General features: G+C 35.3%; 1 protein-coding gene across 2 annotated transcripts in view; it reads left to right on the top strand.

Annotated features, from left to right (window-relative positions):
- SLC12A7 (solute carrier family 12 member 7) overlaps positions 1–20,672 on the top strand; it is a 290,856-nt gene that overhangs the window by 247,559 nt on the left and 22,625 nt on the right. For both annotated transcript variants that reach the window (XM_051969803.1, XM_051969802.1), the window contains exons 13-21: positions 1,086–1,204; positions 4,699–4,797; positions 5,534–5,653; positions 7,497–7,601; positions 9,282–9,450; positions 16,419–16,614; positions 17,026–17,195; positions 17,674–17,805; positions 19,339–19,446. In XM_051969803.1, the coding sequence (XP_051825763.1) occupies positions 1,086–1,204; positions 4,699–4,797; positions 5,534–5,653; positions 7,497–7,601; positions 9,282–9,450; positions 16,419–16,614; positions 17,026–17,195; positions 17,674–17,805; positions 19,339–19,446 (1,218 nt within the window). The remainder of the gene's footprint in view (positions 1–1,085; positions 1,205–4,698; positions 4,798–5,533; positions 5,654–7,496; positions 7,602–9,281; positions 9,451–16,418; positions 16,615–17,025; positions 17,196–17,673; positions 17,806–19,338; positions 19,447–20,672) is intronic.

Here is a 20,672-nt window from a genome sequence, read left to right as displayed (position 1 = left end):
TTAAGTTCAAATTTATTATTACATAGTAGTGCAGAAATCTATGTGACCCCCTTTGACTATGTCTGTGGGGTTTTCTTGGCGAAGATAATGGAATAGTTTGCCATTTCATTCTCCAGTGTGTCTCTATTTTACAGATGAGGAAACTGAGACTGACTTTGAACTCGGATCTATCTGTTCTATCCACTGCACTACCCAGCTACCCCTAATTGATTTATTGGACTCCCCCAAATCATTATTTTATGAGAATCAGATTTATGGTGCTGACACTTTCTGGACTTAACTGAACTCAGACAATAGATGTATGGTCATTATCAGCCCAACCCCAGAGATTTCAGAGCTTGAATTTTATATTCTATTTGCAAAGTATTAAGGAACACAAAGTAACCATGCTAAGCTAATAAGGCATTGAAGGAGTAGTATAGAGGAGTTTATTTCAGGAGAATGAGATTAACAATGAAAAAAATCCTCCCACAGTAGCTGACTGATGCCACCAGATGGATGTATATGTGTTGCAGAATTATTTTTGGCTTGAAGCAGTTGCTGACCATGAAGAATGTTTATTACCTTATTGATGTGTTTTGTGTGCCTCAAGGGCCAATTCCTGACCCTTTCCCCTTTTTTATTTCACAGCTTTGAGGTCAGTACACTAATCTGCAATCAAGAGAATGCACATTGATTATTGTTCCAACTAAAATAATTTTTAGAATTATTAGTTCAGTGCCCTCCAGAGTCATCCATCTTTGAAGACAAATGCAGAGTTCTTGAGGATAGCTTTTTCTTATTTGTATTGGACATTGCTTCTCAGAAGCAGCTAAACAGTTTAGCCCCCAACATTTTGTTCCTTTTTGAGTTATTTAGTCTTGCAGTTATGTTGACATTTTGGAAAAATATTTTGTTTTTCTTAAGTTTTGTTATGTGAGGATGGGAAATTTATGCACAAAGAAAGCTGAGCAGGCCTTTTTTTTTGTTTCAGCCCTGTTTTTTTTTTAAAGGACTTTGGTTTATTGGAATGTGGTTCTTTGTTATACCTCTGCCGCAAAATGCACTTGAAAAATAATTACATTTATGCTTTTGACTTGAATTAGGTGTTTGGTCATGGAAAAGCCAATGGGGAGCCCACATGGGCCTTGCTCCTTACTGCTCTCATCTGTGAAATAGGAATCTTAATTGCTTCTTTGGACAGTGTGGCACCAATTCTTTCAATGTAAGTATACTTGTCAGAATGGAAATATAGTAATACATTATTACATTACAGAAATGCAGCATTGTTTAAGTAATTTCATTAATACTGTTTTCTTCATTCTCCTTCATTCTTCCAGACCATAATTCTTTTTCTTTTTTAGTAATAACTTTTCCAGTTTTTAACAATTTAGCACCTTGGGTCAAGGAGTCTGTGAGATGGCTGCTTCTGGCCCCACTAAGCTTGCATCCCAGCCTTCCCCAGCCTGGATTTCCCTTTGGCTAGCCCTGCTCGTGGTGCTGGAGTGATAGCTATCTTATCAGAAACACCTTCCAAGAAAGGAAAAAGTGAATGGCCCCTCAGCATAGGCACCAGTCACTATTATTTTTTGACACAAATTGCTTTTTCTGTTTTAATATTCTTGAAGATTTTTTTTGTTGACAATGCAGGACTATGATCCTGTGGGTCTTTTGGTGACTTGGTGAAAGCAGTAGAAAGGATTTTGTTGTGAGCTTCCCAAAAGGAATGTAGGAAAATTTTAAGCTTGTCTTTCAAGAAGTACCCACACAACAAATGACAGCAGATTGGTATGTGATATCTTATGATATCATTGTTTTTTTTTTTTTTAAATGAAGACAATGCTAGCTATAAACCTGTAAAAAAACAAACAAACCCAAAAACTATTTTGCTCTGAGTCCTGAAAACTCTGGGTGATTCTCAAAGATAAAGATGGCACATCTTCAAAATGCTTCTGGAGTCGAACTCACTGCCAGGATAATTCCTTACTTGTTCTTGGAATAGATGCTTTTCAAAAAGATCTAAGGATCAAATTCTGGAAGATTCTAACTTGAAAGAAAATGGTTTTAATCTTCATTATTGCAAAGCATTGGATTGCTCCTCAATTCCCTGACACAGCAACCTGTTTATGTACAACTTTGTTTTGAAGAAGACTACTTGTAAAAGTGAGAAAAACTAAAGATATTCTCCCAAAATACCTTAATCAGAACTTAAGCTGATTTCCCAAAAATAGTTGTTTTCTAGAGAGATCTCAGTGTTGCATGTTGTGCTCTAAACCTGGGATAACATGACTTTGTCAAAGAAGCACTATTCTATTTTTTACTTTCTTTTATGGAACATTCAAATGTTTTCCATGTCTCCATTGAAAAATCACCCTTGTTAAAAATGGTAAGAGCTTATAAATGTACACTGCCTTTTAAAACATTTTATCAAATATAATTTCTTGAATTAAAAAAACATCTAGCACTTTAAAAATACATTTGAGAATTCCTGATGATCAAGTTGATGTGTTTTATTAAATGTCTGAAATTTTTATGTAAGCACACTGCTAGTGAGGATGGTCGTTTTCCTTGGTTTTCAAAACAACCAAGTTGGAGTCGGGTATGATTATGGCTGAGCAGACCAATAAAAGCTTGAAAGGTTCTTCCACAAATTGGGCACAAATAATCCATTGGATATTTGGAGTGTTGTAAGGATATGTTCTCTTAAGTCACAGACCTCAATAGGCTAACTGGAAACATAGAGAGTACGGTAAAAATCCCAAGATAAATAAAATACATAATATACAAATAGGTAAAATACATAAGTTTGAAGGAGATTAAGTAGTAGTAGTAGTACTAAATCTAGCCCTATCCCATCCCAGTTTTACAGATGAGTAAGAGTAAACAGACTTATCTATGGTCAAGGCTAATGGGACTTGAACCTGGTCCCCTGACTTAACATTGCCTAGTTTCTACTGTGCTAGAGAAGTGGTTGGCAACATATGTTGTGGCTCATGGTTTAAGGAAGTTGGGAGGCAGCCTTAGATTTGGTTATCTAAAAGAGACTTCACAGCAGCTGTTGTCCTTTGAAGCACTTCAAGTGGGAAAGTGAAATAAGAAAGGTTTAGGAGGCAAAAAGTAGAAAAGGAGGAAAAGAAATGAAAAGGGACAATTAATAACAACCTGAATGCATCAGAGGCTTTACTTTGGTGAATTGTGTAAAATAACTAGACTGTAGGTAGTACAAATCATGATGAAAGACGTTTGAAAGATTGGTATGTCAATGGAGTGTAAAAAATGGATGAGAAAGACGGCGAGACTGAATTAGAGAGAGCAATTAAGTTATTGTTTATGGGATAGAGTGATAGCAGTCCCCATTGATCTGAAAATCTTTTTGGAAGAATGACACTGGATCTGATATCTCAATGTGTGGGAGAATCAAGACTATTGAGGAATCAAAGAATCTGTAGCACCAGGTGACTTGAGTTACCATGAATGGAAATGTTGAACCTTGAAAGAAAATTCTCTTTGAATGTAAACAGTAGTATAGTTTTGAATCTGTTATAGTAGAGGTGACAGATTATCCAAGTAGAGATTGCTTCTTGGCGACAATAAATAAAACATTTGAACCTGTGAGATAGTTAAGCACTAAAGAGAACGAGATTTATCACAAAACACGTGTTCCTGAATGCTCTTTATTAAACAATCTTTTTAGTGAGCAGTGTTCCTAACTTTATTTTGGTTATTATACCTTCCTATGTTTTTTATTTGATAGGAATGGAAATAAATTTTAGCATTTAATTCACATAAATAGTACATTGGATTTGCAACCAGGGCTAAGAATAATAATTCCTAGAGCTAAGTTGTCATTAATGTAATTGAAGCCTCTTGGAATGCTTTAATAAGAAAGTTTTTTAAAATTCATTTTAAATTTAAATACAAAATGAGACAAAAAAACTTCAGCCTGTACACAGCTGAACATTATATTTTCATTTCACAAAAGCATTAAATTTCCATTTCATAAAACCTATGTAATAAATCCTATGCATTGTACTTTTCTGTTCTTCCTTCTAGGTTTTTTTTTATTCTTTGTTTTATACTTTCATTTCCTCCTCTCCTTGTCCCCCTCATAAATACGCTGGAAAAGTCTGTAATTAAATGTAAACAAACACACACACGCACTCACACACACACACACACACACACACACACACACACACAAATTATTTTTGAAAAAATTTTGAGTTCCTGAATTCTCTCCTCTACAGTTCTTTCCCCCCCACCAAGTGAGAAGGTAACCAATGTGATATCAGTTATATTTGTGACATATTTCCATATTAGCATTGTGTTGCAGAAAAAAATATTAAAAACGAGACAAATAAATGAAAAATAATACTTCATTCTTCACTGAGACTTCAGTATATGTCTTTAAAGGTGGATACCATTTTTCATTGTTAACCCTTTTATAGGATTTTCTTATGAATCCATCTGGACTCTGGGGATTTTTTTCTTAGGGAGTTCATTGATGATTTGAACAGCTTACATTTTGTGTACCCACAGTCTATCGGTTTCCTCAATCAAGGTGGGTCACCCAGCCTTCTGTTTTCCTATCCCTGCCCAACTTTCATTGACCCATGATAATTAGCCAGACCCTTTTTACTCTCTGGTCTTTCAGCAGCAAACCAAGACTGTGGTATTTGTGCAACATTGGTGTGATCTCTTATACTTTCTGTTCTTTAGGTTTTTCCTCATGTGCTACATGTTTGTGAATTTGGCTTGTGCTCTACAAACTCTTCTGCGCACCCCAAACTGGCGTCCTCGTTTCAAGTATTATCATTGGTAAGCTAATTTCTCTATTTCTGCTCAGCTTGCAGCATTTTCAGTTGTTGGTGCAACGTTTGGAGGATAAATGTAGGCTCTGTTCATTAGGTTGTAACAACTTTAAATATGCTTGGATAACTTTTGGTTCTGTGATTCTATTGATATAAGGGAGCTTTGGCTGACAATGCTAATGCATAATGGCATTTTTTCTTGCACCTTCCATAACCTTTGAAGGTTGCCCAGAGCTATGGAGGGTTGCCCAGACCATTGGAAAGAGGCTGGATGTGAACCTGGATCTTCTGGATTCAAAAATCAGGCAGCTATGCTGCCTATCACACAGCCATGTGTTTGCTGACTTCCAAAACCTCTACATTCAAAACAACATTGTAATCAATCCTTTAGTTTCTTTAATGGAATTCATGTCAAAAATCTTAGTTTTTTTTTTATATTACAGATATATTAATATCAAAGTTATAAACTTATCTTTGAAAACAGAGCTTTTTTTGTAATTTCTGACATACTAATTTGAGAAGTAGCTACTAATTCACACATATCTTAGGTAACATACGTTTCTATCTTTAGCCATCTTAGCCAATTTGTCCTTTTTTGTTTAATTTTTGAGCACAATCATTATGTTCCATTATTTTGCACATCCCGTTTTTAGAGAATTTAATCTCCTTATTGAAATGTTAGAATTGATGGAAAAAAATAATCCAGTTTTATAATATTTAAATAATTTTTTTTTTCTCCATAGGACTCTTTCTTTTCTTGGGATGAGCTTGTGTCTTGCTTTGATGTTCATTTGTTCCTGGTACTATGCTTTGTTTGCCATGCTCATTGCAGGCTGTATCTATAAGTACATTGAATACAGAGGGTAAGTGGTTCTGTTTTTCTTTTACAGTTTTTCTTCTAAGCTTCTTGTTTATTATGAATTAATTAGCTTAATGAATTTAGCACTCATAGAAGAGGGAGATGTGCTTTAAAAAATGGGAAATTTCAAATGAATGAATATCATAATTTGCATGTATCAGCATTGTATGTGTATATACATGCCTATATTGAAACGAAGAATCTCCTCCATTTCTTTTTTCTGAGATTATTAGAATTCATTTTAGTTGATTAAACTCAGAGGTGGCATTTGCCAAGTCCAGCCTACTGACTTTTTTGGTGCATTTTGACCCTTGTGCTAAAGGACATCTTTAATGTTTATAAATACAGTAAAACTTATTTTAAAATGTAAAAGCCTTCTTAGTGCTTGGCTTGTACAAAACAACAACAAAATTATGGGGGACAGGTGATGTCCAAGTATGGGTATATTTTTACATAGTATCTCATATCTGATGAAATGTATGACAAAACCTCAATTCTCTGGTAACCTGCTTTGAAGCCTGCTTTGTTGATATACTATCCCTAGAATTTTTCACTCTATGTGCAAACTTTAAAAAAAAAAATTGGATATGGTGTCTATACTGTATACTAATTGTTGTAGCATTGTTACACTAGCATTTTTTAAGGGAAGAGTTATTGTGATCTTTTGGCACATTGCCCATGGTTATTTTCTTTGCTTTTTAAATTTTATTGGTATATAAAATACGCCTCTTGTTCCAAGTGTATCTTCTGCCACATTTGTCTAAAAACAAAACACAAAAAAATTTTTCTTGGGTGTTTTTTATTATTCATCATCATGTTTGATGGAAAATTGGGCCAACTCCATCTTTAACCCTATGTTCTGAACTACTTATTAGAAAATCCAATGTCAAGTTATCTGTTTGGCATTTAAAGTCTTTCACAATTTGAAGGCAGTATACCTTTCCCAATTTGTGTTGCAGAAAAAAAAAAGAAAAATGAGACTTCAGTATACGTGTTTAAAGGTGTTAGTCACTTTCCCAATTATAAGGTCAAGCCAAGTTGCACGCCAGAAAACAGACAAACACAAAAAAACCCAAACCTATTTTAGATAAGTAGTATTTCATCTCCTATCTCCATATCTCTCTGCTGGCTGTCTCTCATGCCTAGGATGTACTTCTTCTTCAACTTCATTTCTCAAAATGTCATTTTCATTAATGGCTGTCTTTTGTAACTTTTCAATTTTCTATACACTGATGTCTTTTCTCCTCTTCTACCCTCCTCCCCCCCATTCTTTTTGCCTATTTTACATATTATGTTCTCATTATATGTATAATTATCTGTATATATAAATAAAAACAATTGGGTGTGGGTGTGTGAACATACTTGTATTTTAAATAGTTATATTTCTTTTTCTCATTACTGTCATGTAGACATTTGGCATTATTTTAATTGGTACATAATAATTTTGTGTGATCAAATGCATACACTTATGCCTCATGCCATCTTAGAACAAAGGTTTGTTTTTGATAATGAAGTTTTTATCTGATATGTCTTTGAAACACACTCTGTTCTTTAATAGGAGTTTATTGTGATATGCTGTTTAGTCAGCCCTGTGATTAATATGTTCTGGCTCAGGTTATTAAGCTTTAATGTAATGACCTAATTACCAGTAGTTTTTTAAAAAATGTTTTCTGTTTCTTATATAACTCCATGGTATCCCATGTAACCCTCCTTCTCTGTCCTCCTGAAGAACCATCCAATATGACAAATAGTATGTTTTTTAGAGAGGGGAGAAAAAAGTCAACACAATTGATCTGTACATTGATTGTCAAACTGTTTTTAAAAGTGAGTTTCGTTTTTCTTTTAAGAGCTGAGAAAGAATGGGGTGATGGAATAAGAGGTTTATCTTTGAATGCAGCTCGTTATGCATTGCTACGGGTAGAACATGGCCCTCCTCACACTAAAAACTGGAGGTAAGCTTCCCATGATCCTTCTGTCTTTGTAGTCTTAAATCCCCTCCTTGTTCATCCCAATATTATCATGTCCTATCTGAAGCAAAGTCAATGCATTACAAAGTAGACTTTAGCATGTTCGTTTAGAAGCACAAGAGGATGATTATAGGAAGCACAAGATAAATGATTAGTTTTGATTTGTAGCATTTTAAATTATTTAATTTATTATTTAATTTAATTAATTTACTTTAATTAGGAATATTGATTAAGCACTTGTGTGCAAAACACTGTACTAGGTCCTAGTGAAGCTACAAAATTCTTTACTCTTAAGAGTCTACAGTCAAGACAGGAGATGAGATACTCATATAGAAAGCTAAAGGATGTTTGCGAATTACAAAACAAAGTCTTGGTGAGATGTGAAGGGGAATGGTGATTTTTGAGGTCCAAGGATGACTTATGTTAAAAATTGTCACTGTATTTGGAAATGGATAATATCGGTCTCATTTTGGGGATAATCACAGGATTATATTGTGATATAATCTGCAGGATCATCTAGGTGCTATAATGGATAGAATATCAGTTTTGGAATCTGGAGAAACTGAGTTAAAATTTGATCTCAAGACACTGTGGGAAGCTTGGCAAGTTGCTTAACCCCAATTGCCTCGAAAAAATCCCCTAAAACAAAAAGGAATCTAGTCCTACCTACCCTTGAAAAAGAATTACACTAGAATCTCTCTGACAAAATAGATATCTAGCCCCTTTAAGACTTCCAATAAACATCTTTCCCATGACAGTCCTTCAAACACTATCATGTGTTCTCCCTCACCTCTACCCTGAATGTTCTGTTCTCCCATCTAAGTAGTTCATCTGACTTCATGAGTCTTTGTTCTGATTTTAGATGTTATTTGGCTTATCAAACACTTAAAAACTTTAATACAGCTCTTGGTTTGCTAAGGAATCTCATTTTCTTTCAAACATTTGAATTATTGACCAGAGGCAAAAAGTAATTTTTAAAATGTTTTTCTTAACATTATCAGTTTCATATATCACCACTATTATTCCAAACTTCCCTCACTTCCCAGAGAGACATTTTGTATATGACAAGATTATTTTTAGATAGGTCAGTTTGGTGTTGCACTGGATGCAATGCTGGCTTTGTACTTAGGAAGATTTATCTTCCTGAACTCAAATCTGAACTCACACATTTTAGTAAATGTGCTGCCTGATCCTGGGCAAGTCACTTAACCCTGGCTGCCTCAACTTCCTCATCTGTAAAATGAGCTGGAAAAGAAAATGGCAAACAACTTTTTGCCAAAAAAACCCCACATGGGGTACTGAAGAATCGGACATGATTGAAATAACTGACCCACGTAAGGGAAGAAATCAGTACAGCAGATCAATACATTGAAAACATGTGTAGCATATAAAAGTATGGATCTTATACATCTATAACAGGATAGGTTGTGAAAAATAAGTTTTTATATTTTACTTCATAAGAATTCAGTTTATAGGCTACCTAATCTGTAGTATAATTTGGAAATGACTATATTTATTTTTATCCAGCAGAGGGTGCTACAAACCAACAAACAGCTGTCTTGAAGTATTGTTCCTTTTAGACCAATTTTTAAAACAAATTCTACCTTGTCACTTGACTTATTTTTCCTGTTTTTTTTTCCTTACTAATTTTATTTTATATTGCAGACCTCAAGTTTTGGTGATGCTGAATTTGGATTCAGAGCAGTGTGTAAAGCATCCAAGGTTACTCTCATTTACTACCCAATTGAAGGCTGGAAAAGGGTTAACAATTGTTGGCTCTGTCCTGGAAGGAACATACTTGGATAAACACCACGAAGCCCAGAGAGCTGAAGAGGTATACATACACCCACCTATCCACCTTCCTTCCTCTCCCCCTCCAAGACACTTTTCTTGGTTATCAAAGGCCAAATAGTAACAAATGGTATAAACCAAGAATTTAATAGTTAGAAAATTCAGTGTGTCATTTCAAAAGTGTAGTAGCATTTGAATTAAGATTTCCTTGCCCAACATTTAATTTCTAATTTAGTGTGATATGCATCTTAATCGGCACCCATAGAAATTTTTTTTGAGTCCAAAACTAGCCACATCATCTTGATTTCTTTTAATGATCATATGGTAGCAACATTTCTTCTCCAAAATAGAAATGTCTCCCATTACAGTGTGTTCTAATATTTAGGACATCGGGGTTGTAATTTCAGCTGACTGGGTTGAGAAACTTTGTGAATAGTGAACTAGATTTGGAGTCATCAAAATTGGCCCCTAACACTGACTGCTTGCTGGGCACAGGCAGTTTAATTGCTTACTTCCGAATTTTCTAGAAGTTAACTGTGATTCCATTTTCAATACCATATATAATTCCAGGTTCACATAAGATAATGTACCTGAAGCCCTTTAAGAGCAACTAACTCTGTGAAGCTTTTGTTATCCTTCTTACTGAGAACAGTAGGAGAAGAAGGAGAAAAAGTAATTTTTTTTTGCATTCACACTCTGAATGGAGTTAAAGTTAGAAGTTGGCAATATTATCTTCTAGTCTGGATCCAAGAATTCTCTATTAGACTTTAAATCTTCATGAATATTAATTTTGGTGTTGATAATGCTTCAGGTTTATGGAGTTGTCCTATCTTATTCTTTTTTCAATGAAAAATCTACATAATTAGAACTAAATTCTATCGTTTTAAACAACTAAAAGTTAATTAAGTTAGTAAGTTTTAGAATTAATCAGTAGTATTCTTCCAATATCTTCAGTGAGATCTATTTGTCATGTATTCTCTATAAGAAGGTTGTAGCAGGAAGCTACATGCCTAGAGAGCCCCAAATTTGTGTTACTATTAATCGCTTTCAGAAAAAATTGTTTTAAAATTTTTAGAGATACAACTTCTAGCTAGGAGGTAGACTAGGTAGGTGGTAGAATGTGAACATCCCATCCTAGAATAGGAGGTATGAATTTTGGGACATGTATTTATTGACTCTCCACAGTAATAGAAGGGAGCAGATAATGCCTAGGTCATTTAGATTCTGCATAGCTTAGAATACAGCAATAAATTGGTTGGCAGCCATTAATCTCATTGATTTTGTGCTAACACGTTATGAGTTTGAATTCATTGATATTGCTCTAATTTATAGAAGGGTACTTGGGAGACACACCCTAAATAAGAGGCTGTGTGAAATTTAAGCAAAAAACTTTGTGCCACAAGTAAACATACATATAATCAAAAGGTAAATGATCTTTTTTTAAAAAAATTAATAATATTTTATTCAATTACATGTAAAGATAGTATTCAACCTTCGTTTTTGTGAAGCTTTTGAATTCCATTTTTTTCTCCCTCCTTCTCTTAACTCCCCAAGACATATACAGTCATTTTAGAGATTTTCATATTATTTATTTTAAAAGTATATTTTAATATGTTAAAATATGGTGGCACAGTGGTCTTGAGTTCAAGTCCAGCTTTGAACACTTGGACACTCACTAGCATTGGGACCTTGGCCTTTATTTAACTTCAGTTTTCTCATCTGCAGAGTGAGAGTGTAAGTAATATTATCTACCTTTCAAGGTTGTGATCAAATGAGAGTAATGTAAGGAGGTTATATACAGGCCCTTGCTCATGGTAAGATTGCTGAGTTGGGAAGACCTGAATTAAAATTTGGGCTCAGACACTGGCTATGTGACTTTGGGTATATCAGTTAACCCTTTTCTCATTTGTAAAATGAGCTGGAGAAGGAACTGGCAAACCACTTTACTATCTTTGCCAAGGAAACCCCAAATGGAGCTATATATAATCATGGCTATAATGGACAATAGTGGAAGTAGTGGAAAGAGAGTACTTCTTTAGGGCTTTTTTTTCTTTGTGGTGGTAGGGTGGTCTATAGTTTCAACATTATTACTAATAAGCCCAGTTTTCCAGTCATATTCATATTTTCACGAATTTTTGAGTTAAAATCTTCTAGCCATTTAAACTTAAAATAAAAATTAAAATGACAAGATGAATTGTTGATTAGACAAAGCCAATTTATACAATATCTCTGTCAGTGGCCCACAAAAATCTCATCAAAAAAATTGTTGAGGGAAGCTTTTTGCATTCTCATTATGTTTTGACTATGAAACAGTTGGAAGACAATAGGGAAAGGGTATCCTTTGATGATTTTCCTGTTGTCAAACCATTTTTTAAAAGGCATTTTAGTCTTTCTACCCCTCTTCCCTCATTGGGATTAACTGATGAGGAAAAATTTTCATTACAGCAAAAGAGATTACGGTTTTTTGGGGGCTTTTTTGGTGAATAAATTTGAGGGAAGAGAGATGTGTCAGCTTGATGAATACATCATTGTTTATAGGATAAGCACACTAGCAGATGTGTACTAAGCACCTGCTAGGGGACACTTGGGCTAATTCCTGTAAGGTCAGGCTTAGCTTGTCCTTCCAAAAGAATTTCGGGTAAGTGATTTTTGACTATTGAATACAATCATGGACAGAGTGTTCTACAACTGTGTCTCTTTGCAAAGGAACTGCCTTCCATAAATGACTGAGGTGAAATGAAGATTGGAGATCAGGGAAGTTTAGGAGCTGATTGAACTGGAAAGCCACTCTTTTTGAGGTTATATGAGCTTATATGGTACATCTGGAGATGGAAATAAGGACAGATGGAGTAAATCTCAAAAGAGGAGAGGCTGGTTGGTTCTGACAAAGGGATCCTCTGGAAATAGCATGGAGCAGCAAAGGACATACCTGTTCATCCTATTGCCTCAGTGTTGAGGCAGAAGAGGGAGATGAGATGAGTTCTCAATAATGGAGCATCTATGTAACCAGGGACATAATGTTTTCTTAGGAGAGCCAAGTTTCCATTATAGCAAGAAAGTGGCAAATAATCCAAATGAAGAGATCCAAAATAAGAGGAGAGCTTGGGAGACTATATTCAAGATTTCAAAAGGCACAGTAGAATCAGTAGTGCTGAAATGAAAAGTGGAGAGTACTTAGAGAAATGGGGGAATTTTTTTTTTTTTTGCATTGACAGATATTGATTTTTATAAGAATTAAGAGCTGAAATCATGCTTGGCTGTAGCATTTAGGAATAAGAATAGATTAGGACCTCTACCTTCTAGGGTACTAGGAATGAAGGTCTTTCATAGTAAATCTCTTACCTAATTTTCCTGTATTTCCAACTTTCTTGGACCTTCTGCATTATTTAGATCAGAAAACTTGTGCCTTGTAGAAAGATGTTTAACCAGGGGTCAGTTAACTTTTTTTCTTTTAATATTTTGTTAACTATTTCATTTTTCATTTTCAGTGTAATTGTTTTTTTTGTAATCCTGTGTATTTTATCCCACAAAGCGGCCCATAGATATTGCCATACTTCAAAGTGGTCCCTGTCGTAAAAGAGATAGGAGAAGCCTTCTGCTAAACCTATTTGGATTACCCTCTATAGATGTTTATAACTGCTGAAAAGTCTAGTCATCTTTAAAAACGCAGAAATCCCTCTTTTTGTGAAATGATCTTAACGTTTCAGCTCAGTGATCTCCCTGCTCTGGTCATTTAAGAACAATTATATCTCTCATTTACTTGACAATTAACCATGTATTAGCTTGTAAAACATTTGTTTTCATTTTTTTTTTAATTCAATTTCCCCCATGTTCATCAACTAGACTACTAGATGGTAAACTGAGAATATTCCATTTCTTTGCATCTTTATGTCCTGATGTAGATTAGAAGCTAAGTGTGGCAAATTGTTAGCCCTCAATGAACAAAATTACTATGTAAGTATGTAGGTTTAGAACTAGAAAAGGGCTTTAGATTCTATTGTAGTACTACCTTCATTAAGTTACATAGGTAATGTTTAAACCCAAATATTCTAAATCCAAATCCCCAGGGTAATATATTTCTATTGTATTAGATCCACTTGGAGAATATCCTTTTTCAAACTGTTTTTTTTTTCTTTTTGTAAATTATAGATTTTGCCCTTGATATAGGGTATGGAAAGGTCTTTGTAGTAGAATAAGATTAGGGAATTTTTTTTTTAAGCATCAGAGGAAACTCTCTTTTTCCCCCCCTTCCCCCTTCCCCTCCTCCGCTCCCCCTAGTGGTGGTGTCCACTACATGTGGCTGAACCTTTTAGTTAATCCATGTGTCATCATGTGGACAGGGTAGTAGCCATTTCAAAGAAACACTTAAATATAGGACACAAAATAGTTTTTTTTGGGGGGGATCTAATCCAGGTGTTCTGAGTTGAAACCCTCAATGTGCTATATTTCTACTGTATCATATCAGTTTTATTTGGATTGGATCCCTCCGCAGAATATGTTTTTGTATATTAGAGAAATTTGTTTTGATGTAGCAGGAAGTGATGTGTTTTAGGGTTTAATAGCAAAGAAATAAGAATGCTTGTAATAAGATAAGGCAGTTTTTGGCAGCAGGCTTTGAATAAGCTGCAGCATGGAGTGATGGGGGTAGAGATGTGGGAAGCCCCCACTGGCAGCATTTAGAACAATAGACGTAGGTGAACCTTTTAGAGTTCACATACCATAATGTGAACAGGGCAATATCTATGCAAAGGAGCACTTTTATAATAGACACATGACATATCTACCGTCAAGATAGCTTCTTCATGGGAGATGCTGCTATTGCTATATATAGTTTTTAGTATAACTGGAAGGATCATAGTATTTAGTGTGGAGGGAACAGGGATTCCCAGAGTAGAGCAGCTGCTTCATTGTTTGAGCTTCTTGATTTAACCCCTGAATTTTCATTTGAATTCTGGGGGAGGCAAGGTAGGAAGAGGAAATAGAGAAGCTATTTGTATATTGGGCTGTGATTAGCTTTGTAAATAAAAGCTGCCCATCATAAATCCTTAAGTGACACTAGTTCGAATTATCAACAGTAATGTTCCTTGTTCCTCCTTTATTTGCTGAGATAGGAGACTGAAACATTGTCATTCTCAATTTGTGTTGTTTAGCTGTTCTGAACTTCTACCTTCTCTCCCTTCCATCAAACCTCTGGTGCTTTATTTACAAGGAATAACCGTGTTTGAGGGAGGAAAAGTAATGAACAAGTCAGAAATATTTTAGGTTCTGTTTTTAAAAGCTACCTTCATTGTGGATTTTTCCCCCCCATTTTATAGCCAAACCAGGTAAATGTTGAGAATATTTCATTTCCAGATAGGATTTAATTCTGAACTCTGAGGGTTTCCGTAATCTAATTGTACAGACATGCTGTTTTCACATGTTCCATTTTTGATTCTCATGAGTATATAAAAGGGGATATCTTCCAAAGTAATCACTGTAAACTTATGAATCAAATTTCAGAGGATTCTTCCCTTTCTCCATTTTAGATGTTCATTTTGAATGCATATAAATAATCCAACCCCCAGAGAAATAAAATTGCTTGTCTTTATTTTCATATCTTGGAAAACCTGTAGCTACTAGATCTCAATACAATCTTTTGTATGATTGTTAGGAAGTGAAAAAATCTTACTAAAATATTCAAAATGGTTTGAATTTCTGAAAATTAAATGTAGCTTTAAAGGCAGTTTGCATTTAAGGCCAAATGTTGTTCTAGTGCCCCAGAACTCTCCTGCATGTGGGAACAATAAAAAGAAACAATACCAAGGTTGTTTTGTCTGCTGTGTCGTGTATCATTTGTCTGGTATTTTATTTTTGAACTCATAAAATACCTCACAAATATTTCAGAAAGGATTGCTGGCTGTGAAACATTGTGGCCAAGCTTTAAACCAACCATATGTATATAGCAAAGGGAGAAAAAACCATCCACAAGAAATAAGGAGAAGTAGTGATTGTATATCTGCACATTAAAAACAGAATTTAGTTATCTATTTTGGAACACTGGAACTGCAGTTTAGAATCATTCTATATGGTTGACAATTTATATCTAGCTCCGACAGCTCTAATCAAAATGGCCTAACTCTCTCCCCTTTTACACAGTATTATTTTGCATTTAAATTTGGAAAGGATGATACATGGAATATGGGAAACTTGGTCATTTTATTTTAAGCCAATTCTTTTTTTGCTGGGGCAGTTGGGGTTAAGTGACTTGCCCAGGGTCACACAACTAGGAAGTGTCTGAGACCAGATTTAAACCTTACAGGCTGGTGCTCTATCCATGGCACCACCTTTGCTGTCCCTCAAGCCAATTCTTAACTTTTCTGGGACTTGGTTTCTTCAGGTCTCATACAAGCAGAAAGTAGCAGGTTTTTTTTGTCTGACTTTAAATCCAAATATTTACAAGAGCTAAGGAAAAGCCCCATGACACATTTAATGGCATCATTTTAGAATTTTGCCTTAATTATTCAACCTTAAAATATGTTAAATCCAATCTGTGTAAACATTTATACAATTCTCTTCTGCATAAGAAAAATCAGATCAAAAAGGAAAGTAAATGAGTAAGAAAACAAAGTGCAAGTGAAAAACATAAAAAAGAGTGAGAATGCTATGTTGTAATCCACACTCAGTTCCCACAGTCCTTTCTCTGGGTGTAGATGTCTTTCTTCATCACAAGATCATTGGAACTGGTATCAGTCATCTCATTGTTAGAGAGTCACGCTCATCAGAATTGATCATTGATGTTACCATGTATAATGATCTCATCCATTTATTCTCAACACCACCATAGCAATGGCTTTATAAAAAGGAGTTGAACCCTCAAAGCAAATGAATTAAAAAACCCTTCACCACAGTACTATGCCCATCTTTATTATAATTATTGTGATGTATGTTTCAGATACTTTTTCTTTTCATTGCAAGTGATAATCCTTTTTTTTCTTTTTCTTTTCTTTCTTACTTTTTTTTTTTTTTTTTTAGAACATCCGCTCCCTGATGTCCGTAGAAAAGACCAAAGGGTTCTGCCAGTTGGTGGTCTCCTCCACGTTGAGAGATGGGATGTCCCACTTGATTCAGTCTGCTGGTTTGGGTGGGATGAAGCACAACACTGTACTTATGGCGTGGCCATCATCATGGAAGCTCTCGGATAACCCCTTCTCATGGAAGAATTTTGTTGGTTTGTATGGCTTATTGCCTCTTCTTGCTGCTTACTGTTCATGAATGCTTACCATCAAGCTATTCTTTGAAATCTTAAGATAATTGGGGGCAGCACATGGAATTTGAAAACTAATGAATGCCTCTGAGCTCATTTGGCTCTGACTTGCCATCCATTTATAAAAGAAATGGCTTCTTGGAAGACTTTGGGCTTTTTTTTCCCTTTCCTTGTAAATCTGCCGAAGGATTGCTTTTATCTCTTTGGGTTTGACCTTCTTCATCTTCAGGATGAAGGTGCTTTTTACAGCAATGCATTAGCTGAAAGGAAAACTTTCAGGCTTAGAATGTTGCTGATCATTATGACTTTGTTCCTTTTTGGCTCTTAGCCAGTGTAGACAAGTCTGCTGAATGAACCTTCTCTTTATTCCCACAGATACCATCCGAGACACCACTGCAGCACAGCAAGCTTTGTTGGTGGCTAAAAATATCGACACATTCCCACAAAACCAGGAGCGCTTTAGGGAAGGGAACATCGACGTGTGGTGGATTGTTCATGATGGCGGCATGCTAATGCTTCTGCCATTTCTGCTTCGTCAGCACAAGGTTCCATAATTGATCCCATTTTTCCTTTTGGTATTGGGCCTGAAACTGTGTGTTGGATAGATTTACTAGATAGATTCATTTCACTTCAGCCAGCATTTCAGCCTTGCATACTGTTATGTAGTAGGCATTCTGCTAAAACTGGGGATACAAAAGAATATGATACAGATACTGCCCTCAGAGAGATTCTATTCTATTGGAAGGACGACATGCACAGATAAGTACATTAAAAAGTGTACAAAATAAATAGCATTACTGAGTTTGGAAGGTGTGTACTATAAGGGGGCTCAAGAAAGGCCTTTTGCAGGAAGTTTTAAAACTGCTACCCTTGAAACAATAGCCTCTCCCCTTTATTATTTTAACCTGGGGAGCAAAGAAATTATTCTGCTACGCCCTGAATCTTCAAGCTTGTGTGCACATGCTTCAATACAATTATGTTCGTTTTTTTAAACCCTTAAGTAACTTTCCTTGCTCTTGATAGGTATGGAGAAAGTGCAGAATGCGTATCTTTACTGTAGCTCAAATGGATGACAACAGCATTCAAATGAAGAAAGATCTTCAGATGTTTTTGTATCATCTGCGAATCAGTGCTGAGGTCGAGGTTGTTGAAATGGTAAGCTAGACTTGGCCTTTATTTTTCTGAAGGCTTTTACTTCTTTGGTGTATTTGTGAACATATACTTGACTTTCTCACATCAGCAGGCTTGTCAGTTTGAAAGGTAGCAGGGCTGTACAAATCTTCTCAATCCCTCAAAAGATACGAGAAATTTTCCTATCTTTAAGTCCAAGTGGGAATTATGAGGCATCACCAAGAGAAGGCTGCGTGATTTTTTAATATCCCTTTGATTTCTATATCCAAGCAGAAATGCTTTGCCGTGACAGAAGTGACCATTTTTTATCATAGTATTTCAGAAATACCAGAATGTGACAGTAGCTATGAAATCCAGAAAGTCAGAAACAGGGCTTTCATTTTATTTTTTTGTCTATGTCTCTCTGTGTCTTTCTTATCTTCCTCCCCCCCTTCTTGTAGAAGTGTTTGGATTTGGACTTGATTAACTAAGTTTCGTGTATTGGTCTAGTTTGTTTCAAGTATTACTAGAGGAAGGAGAGAAAAGAGATTGGTACATCTGAGTCAGGAGTGGGGAACAACCTTCCCCTGGGCTGTATAAGGCTCATTAAAGCAATTGCATAATGATCAGGTCATGATGAGTTGAAAGCTAGGTACCACACCCTCTGTTTGAGTTCTCTAAGTCAGTAATTTTGTATAGCTTTTGAATGATGATATAAAATATCCAAATGAGCCTTGGCAGAAAAAAGGTTTCCCACCTTTGCTCTAACGCACTGCATTCCTTTATTTATTTTATTTTTTATCTGTTGACTGTGTTTGTTTGTTTGTTTTTTATTTTGAAATAACTTTTTATTGACAGAATGCCAAGGTAACTTTTTACAGCAGTATCCCTTGCACTCACTTCTGTTCCGATTTTTCCCCTCCCTCCCTTCATCCCCTTCCCCAGATGGCAAGCAGTCCTTTACATGTTAAATAGGTTACAGCATGTCCTAGATACAATATATGTGTGCAGAACCAGTTTTCTTGTTGCACAGGGAGAATTGGATTCAGAAGTTAAAAATAACCCGGGAAGAACAACAAAAATGCAAGCAGTCGTTTCATTTCCCAGTGTTCTTTCTTTGAGTGTAGCTGCTTCTGTCCATTCTTGATCAATTGAAACTGAATTAGGTCTCTTTATCGAAGAGATCCACTTCCATCAGAATACATCCTCATACAGTATCATTGTTGAGGTATATAATGATCTCCTGGTTCTACTCATGTCACTTAGCATCAGTTTATATAAGTCTCGCCAGTCCTCTCTGTATTCATCCTGCTGGTCATTTCTTACAGAACAATAATATTCCATAATGTTCATATACCACAATTTACTCAACCATTTTCCAGTTGATGGATTGCATTCCTTTAAAACCCATCTCTTAGAGACCAACCAGTGCTGATAGGGAAGCTATGTAAAACAATTTTAAAAATCCCTTCTTCCCCCAGGGTAATATACTACAGGAATATTTTTCATGGAAAATGTCGTTGTCACAAATGAATTCTTTATAAAACATTGTACTTCCTTTATTTCTTAATCTTGTAGGTTGAAAATGATATTTCAGCTTTTACTTATGAAAAAACATTAATGATGGAGCAGAGATCCCAGATGTTGAAGCAGATGCAACTTTCTAAGAATGAAAGAGAAAGAGAGGTAAATAGTTTTGAAGCTTTTCTGTTTGCTTGTAATTTTGCAAAAGTCGCTTGTTATTTATCTCTCTCCATTGTCACTTATGATTTCACACTTAAAGAGAAATGTTTCTGGAATATTATTGGGTTGGAATGTTACTTTCTAAAAGGTATGTTCTAAACCTAGTTTAAAGTAACCTGCAATGTAATTACTAACACGTTTTATCTTTTAGCATTCTGAACTAATATTACTTTTAATCTCATAGCATGTTATTGAATCAAATTGTCATTTTAAATTTTGCAACTTAAATTTAAGAGTTGTAGGACATATGTTTTAACTTCTCTAACCCCAGGTAACCACATTACAAAACGGCAAGTTTGCATGTAATAACGAACATTCTAAAGCTCTAAAGATTTTAATGGCTTTGAATATATGAATTTTTAGATCCAAATCAGAATCTTTCACAGAAATTTTTTTCAGGCACTGCCAACTTTAGCAAGGTATTCATAAACTGTCTGGAGTATCAATGCCTCAGGCTTTCATTTTGAAACAGAACAAGGGGAAAACTCCCAAAATTTAAATCCAAATGGCCATGGACTGTCTGAAATATCATTTGTGAAGGATGTGAAGCTTCAGAAAGACTCCATTGCTTTTCTCCTTCAGCTATGTAAACATTACTGAATGAGTCAAAGTCTTCCCCTGAGGATTACATCAGGGAATGGAAAGGAGGGAAGTAAAATTGATTGCCCTGTCCTTGTAGAAGAGAGTGAGATATTAAATTTCGATTTAATTGAAATTTAAAGCACTCACTCTCATTCAGCTGCAATAAATTGCCATGTAAAGCAAACTTTGTAGCATAAGGTTAGACTGTTCTGAGTATGTTTGCCACCCCCCTCCCAATTTCTGCCCATTACTTTGTAGCCAAAAATGTAATTACATAAATGGAGACATCCCTGAAGTTGTTGAGTCCTAGAAAGAGCTTGTTTAAAGTGTGCACTTGTTATAAGATGGTGTGCAGTGATCCACCTACTAAATTAATTTTGTCAGTCATGCTGCCTTTGTGCTCATATTGATGTCTGTACAGATGTCTTTATAAGATTATCAACTCTTAGCCTGTTAAATAATGTGATAATTGTACAGTTGAATCTGTAATTTTATTATCATCTGTTGTCATTATTGAAGAGTTTTTAACACAAAAACGCCTTTAAGGAATAATTTGGTCCAGCTACAGATGAGGAAATGGATGCAGA

The sequence above is a fragment of the Antechinus flavipes genome, chromosome 1 (assembly GCF_016432865.1).
Source record: "Antechinus flavipes isolate AdamAnt ecotype Samford, QLD, Australia chromosome 1, AdamAnt_v2, whole genome shotgun sequence".
Lineage (NCBI taxonomy): Eukaryota > Metazoa > Chordata > Mammalia > Dasyuromorphia > Dasyuridae > Antechinus > Antechinus flavipes.
Note: the sequence above shows the minus strand (reverse complement) of the source record. Positions and strands in the feature narration are given on the sequence as shown.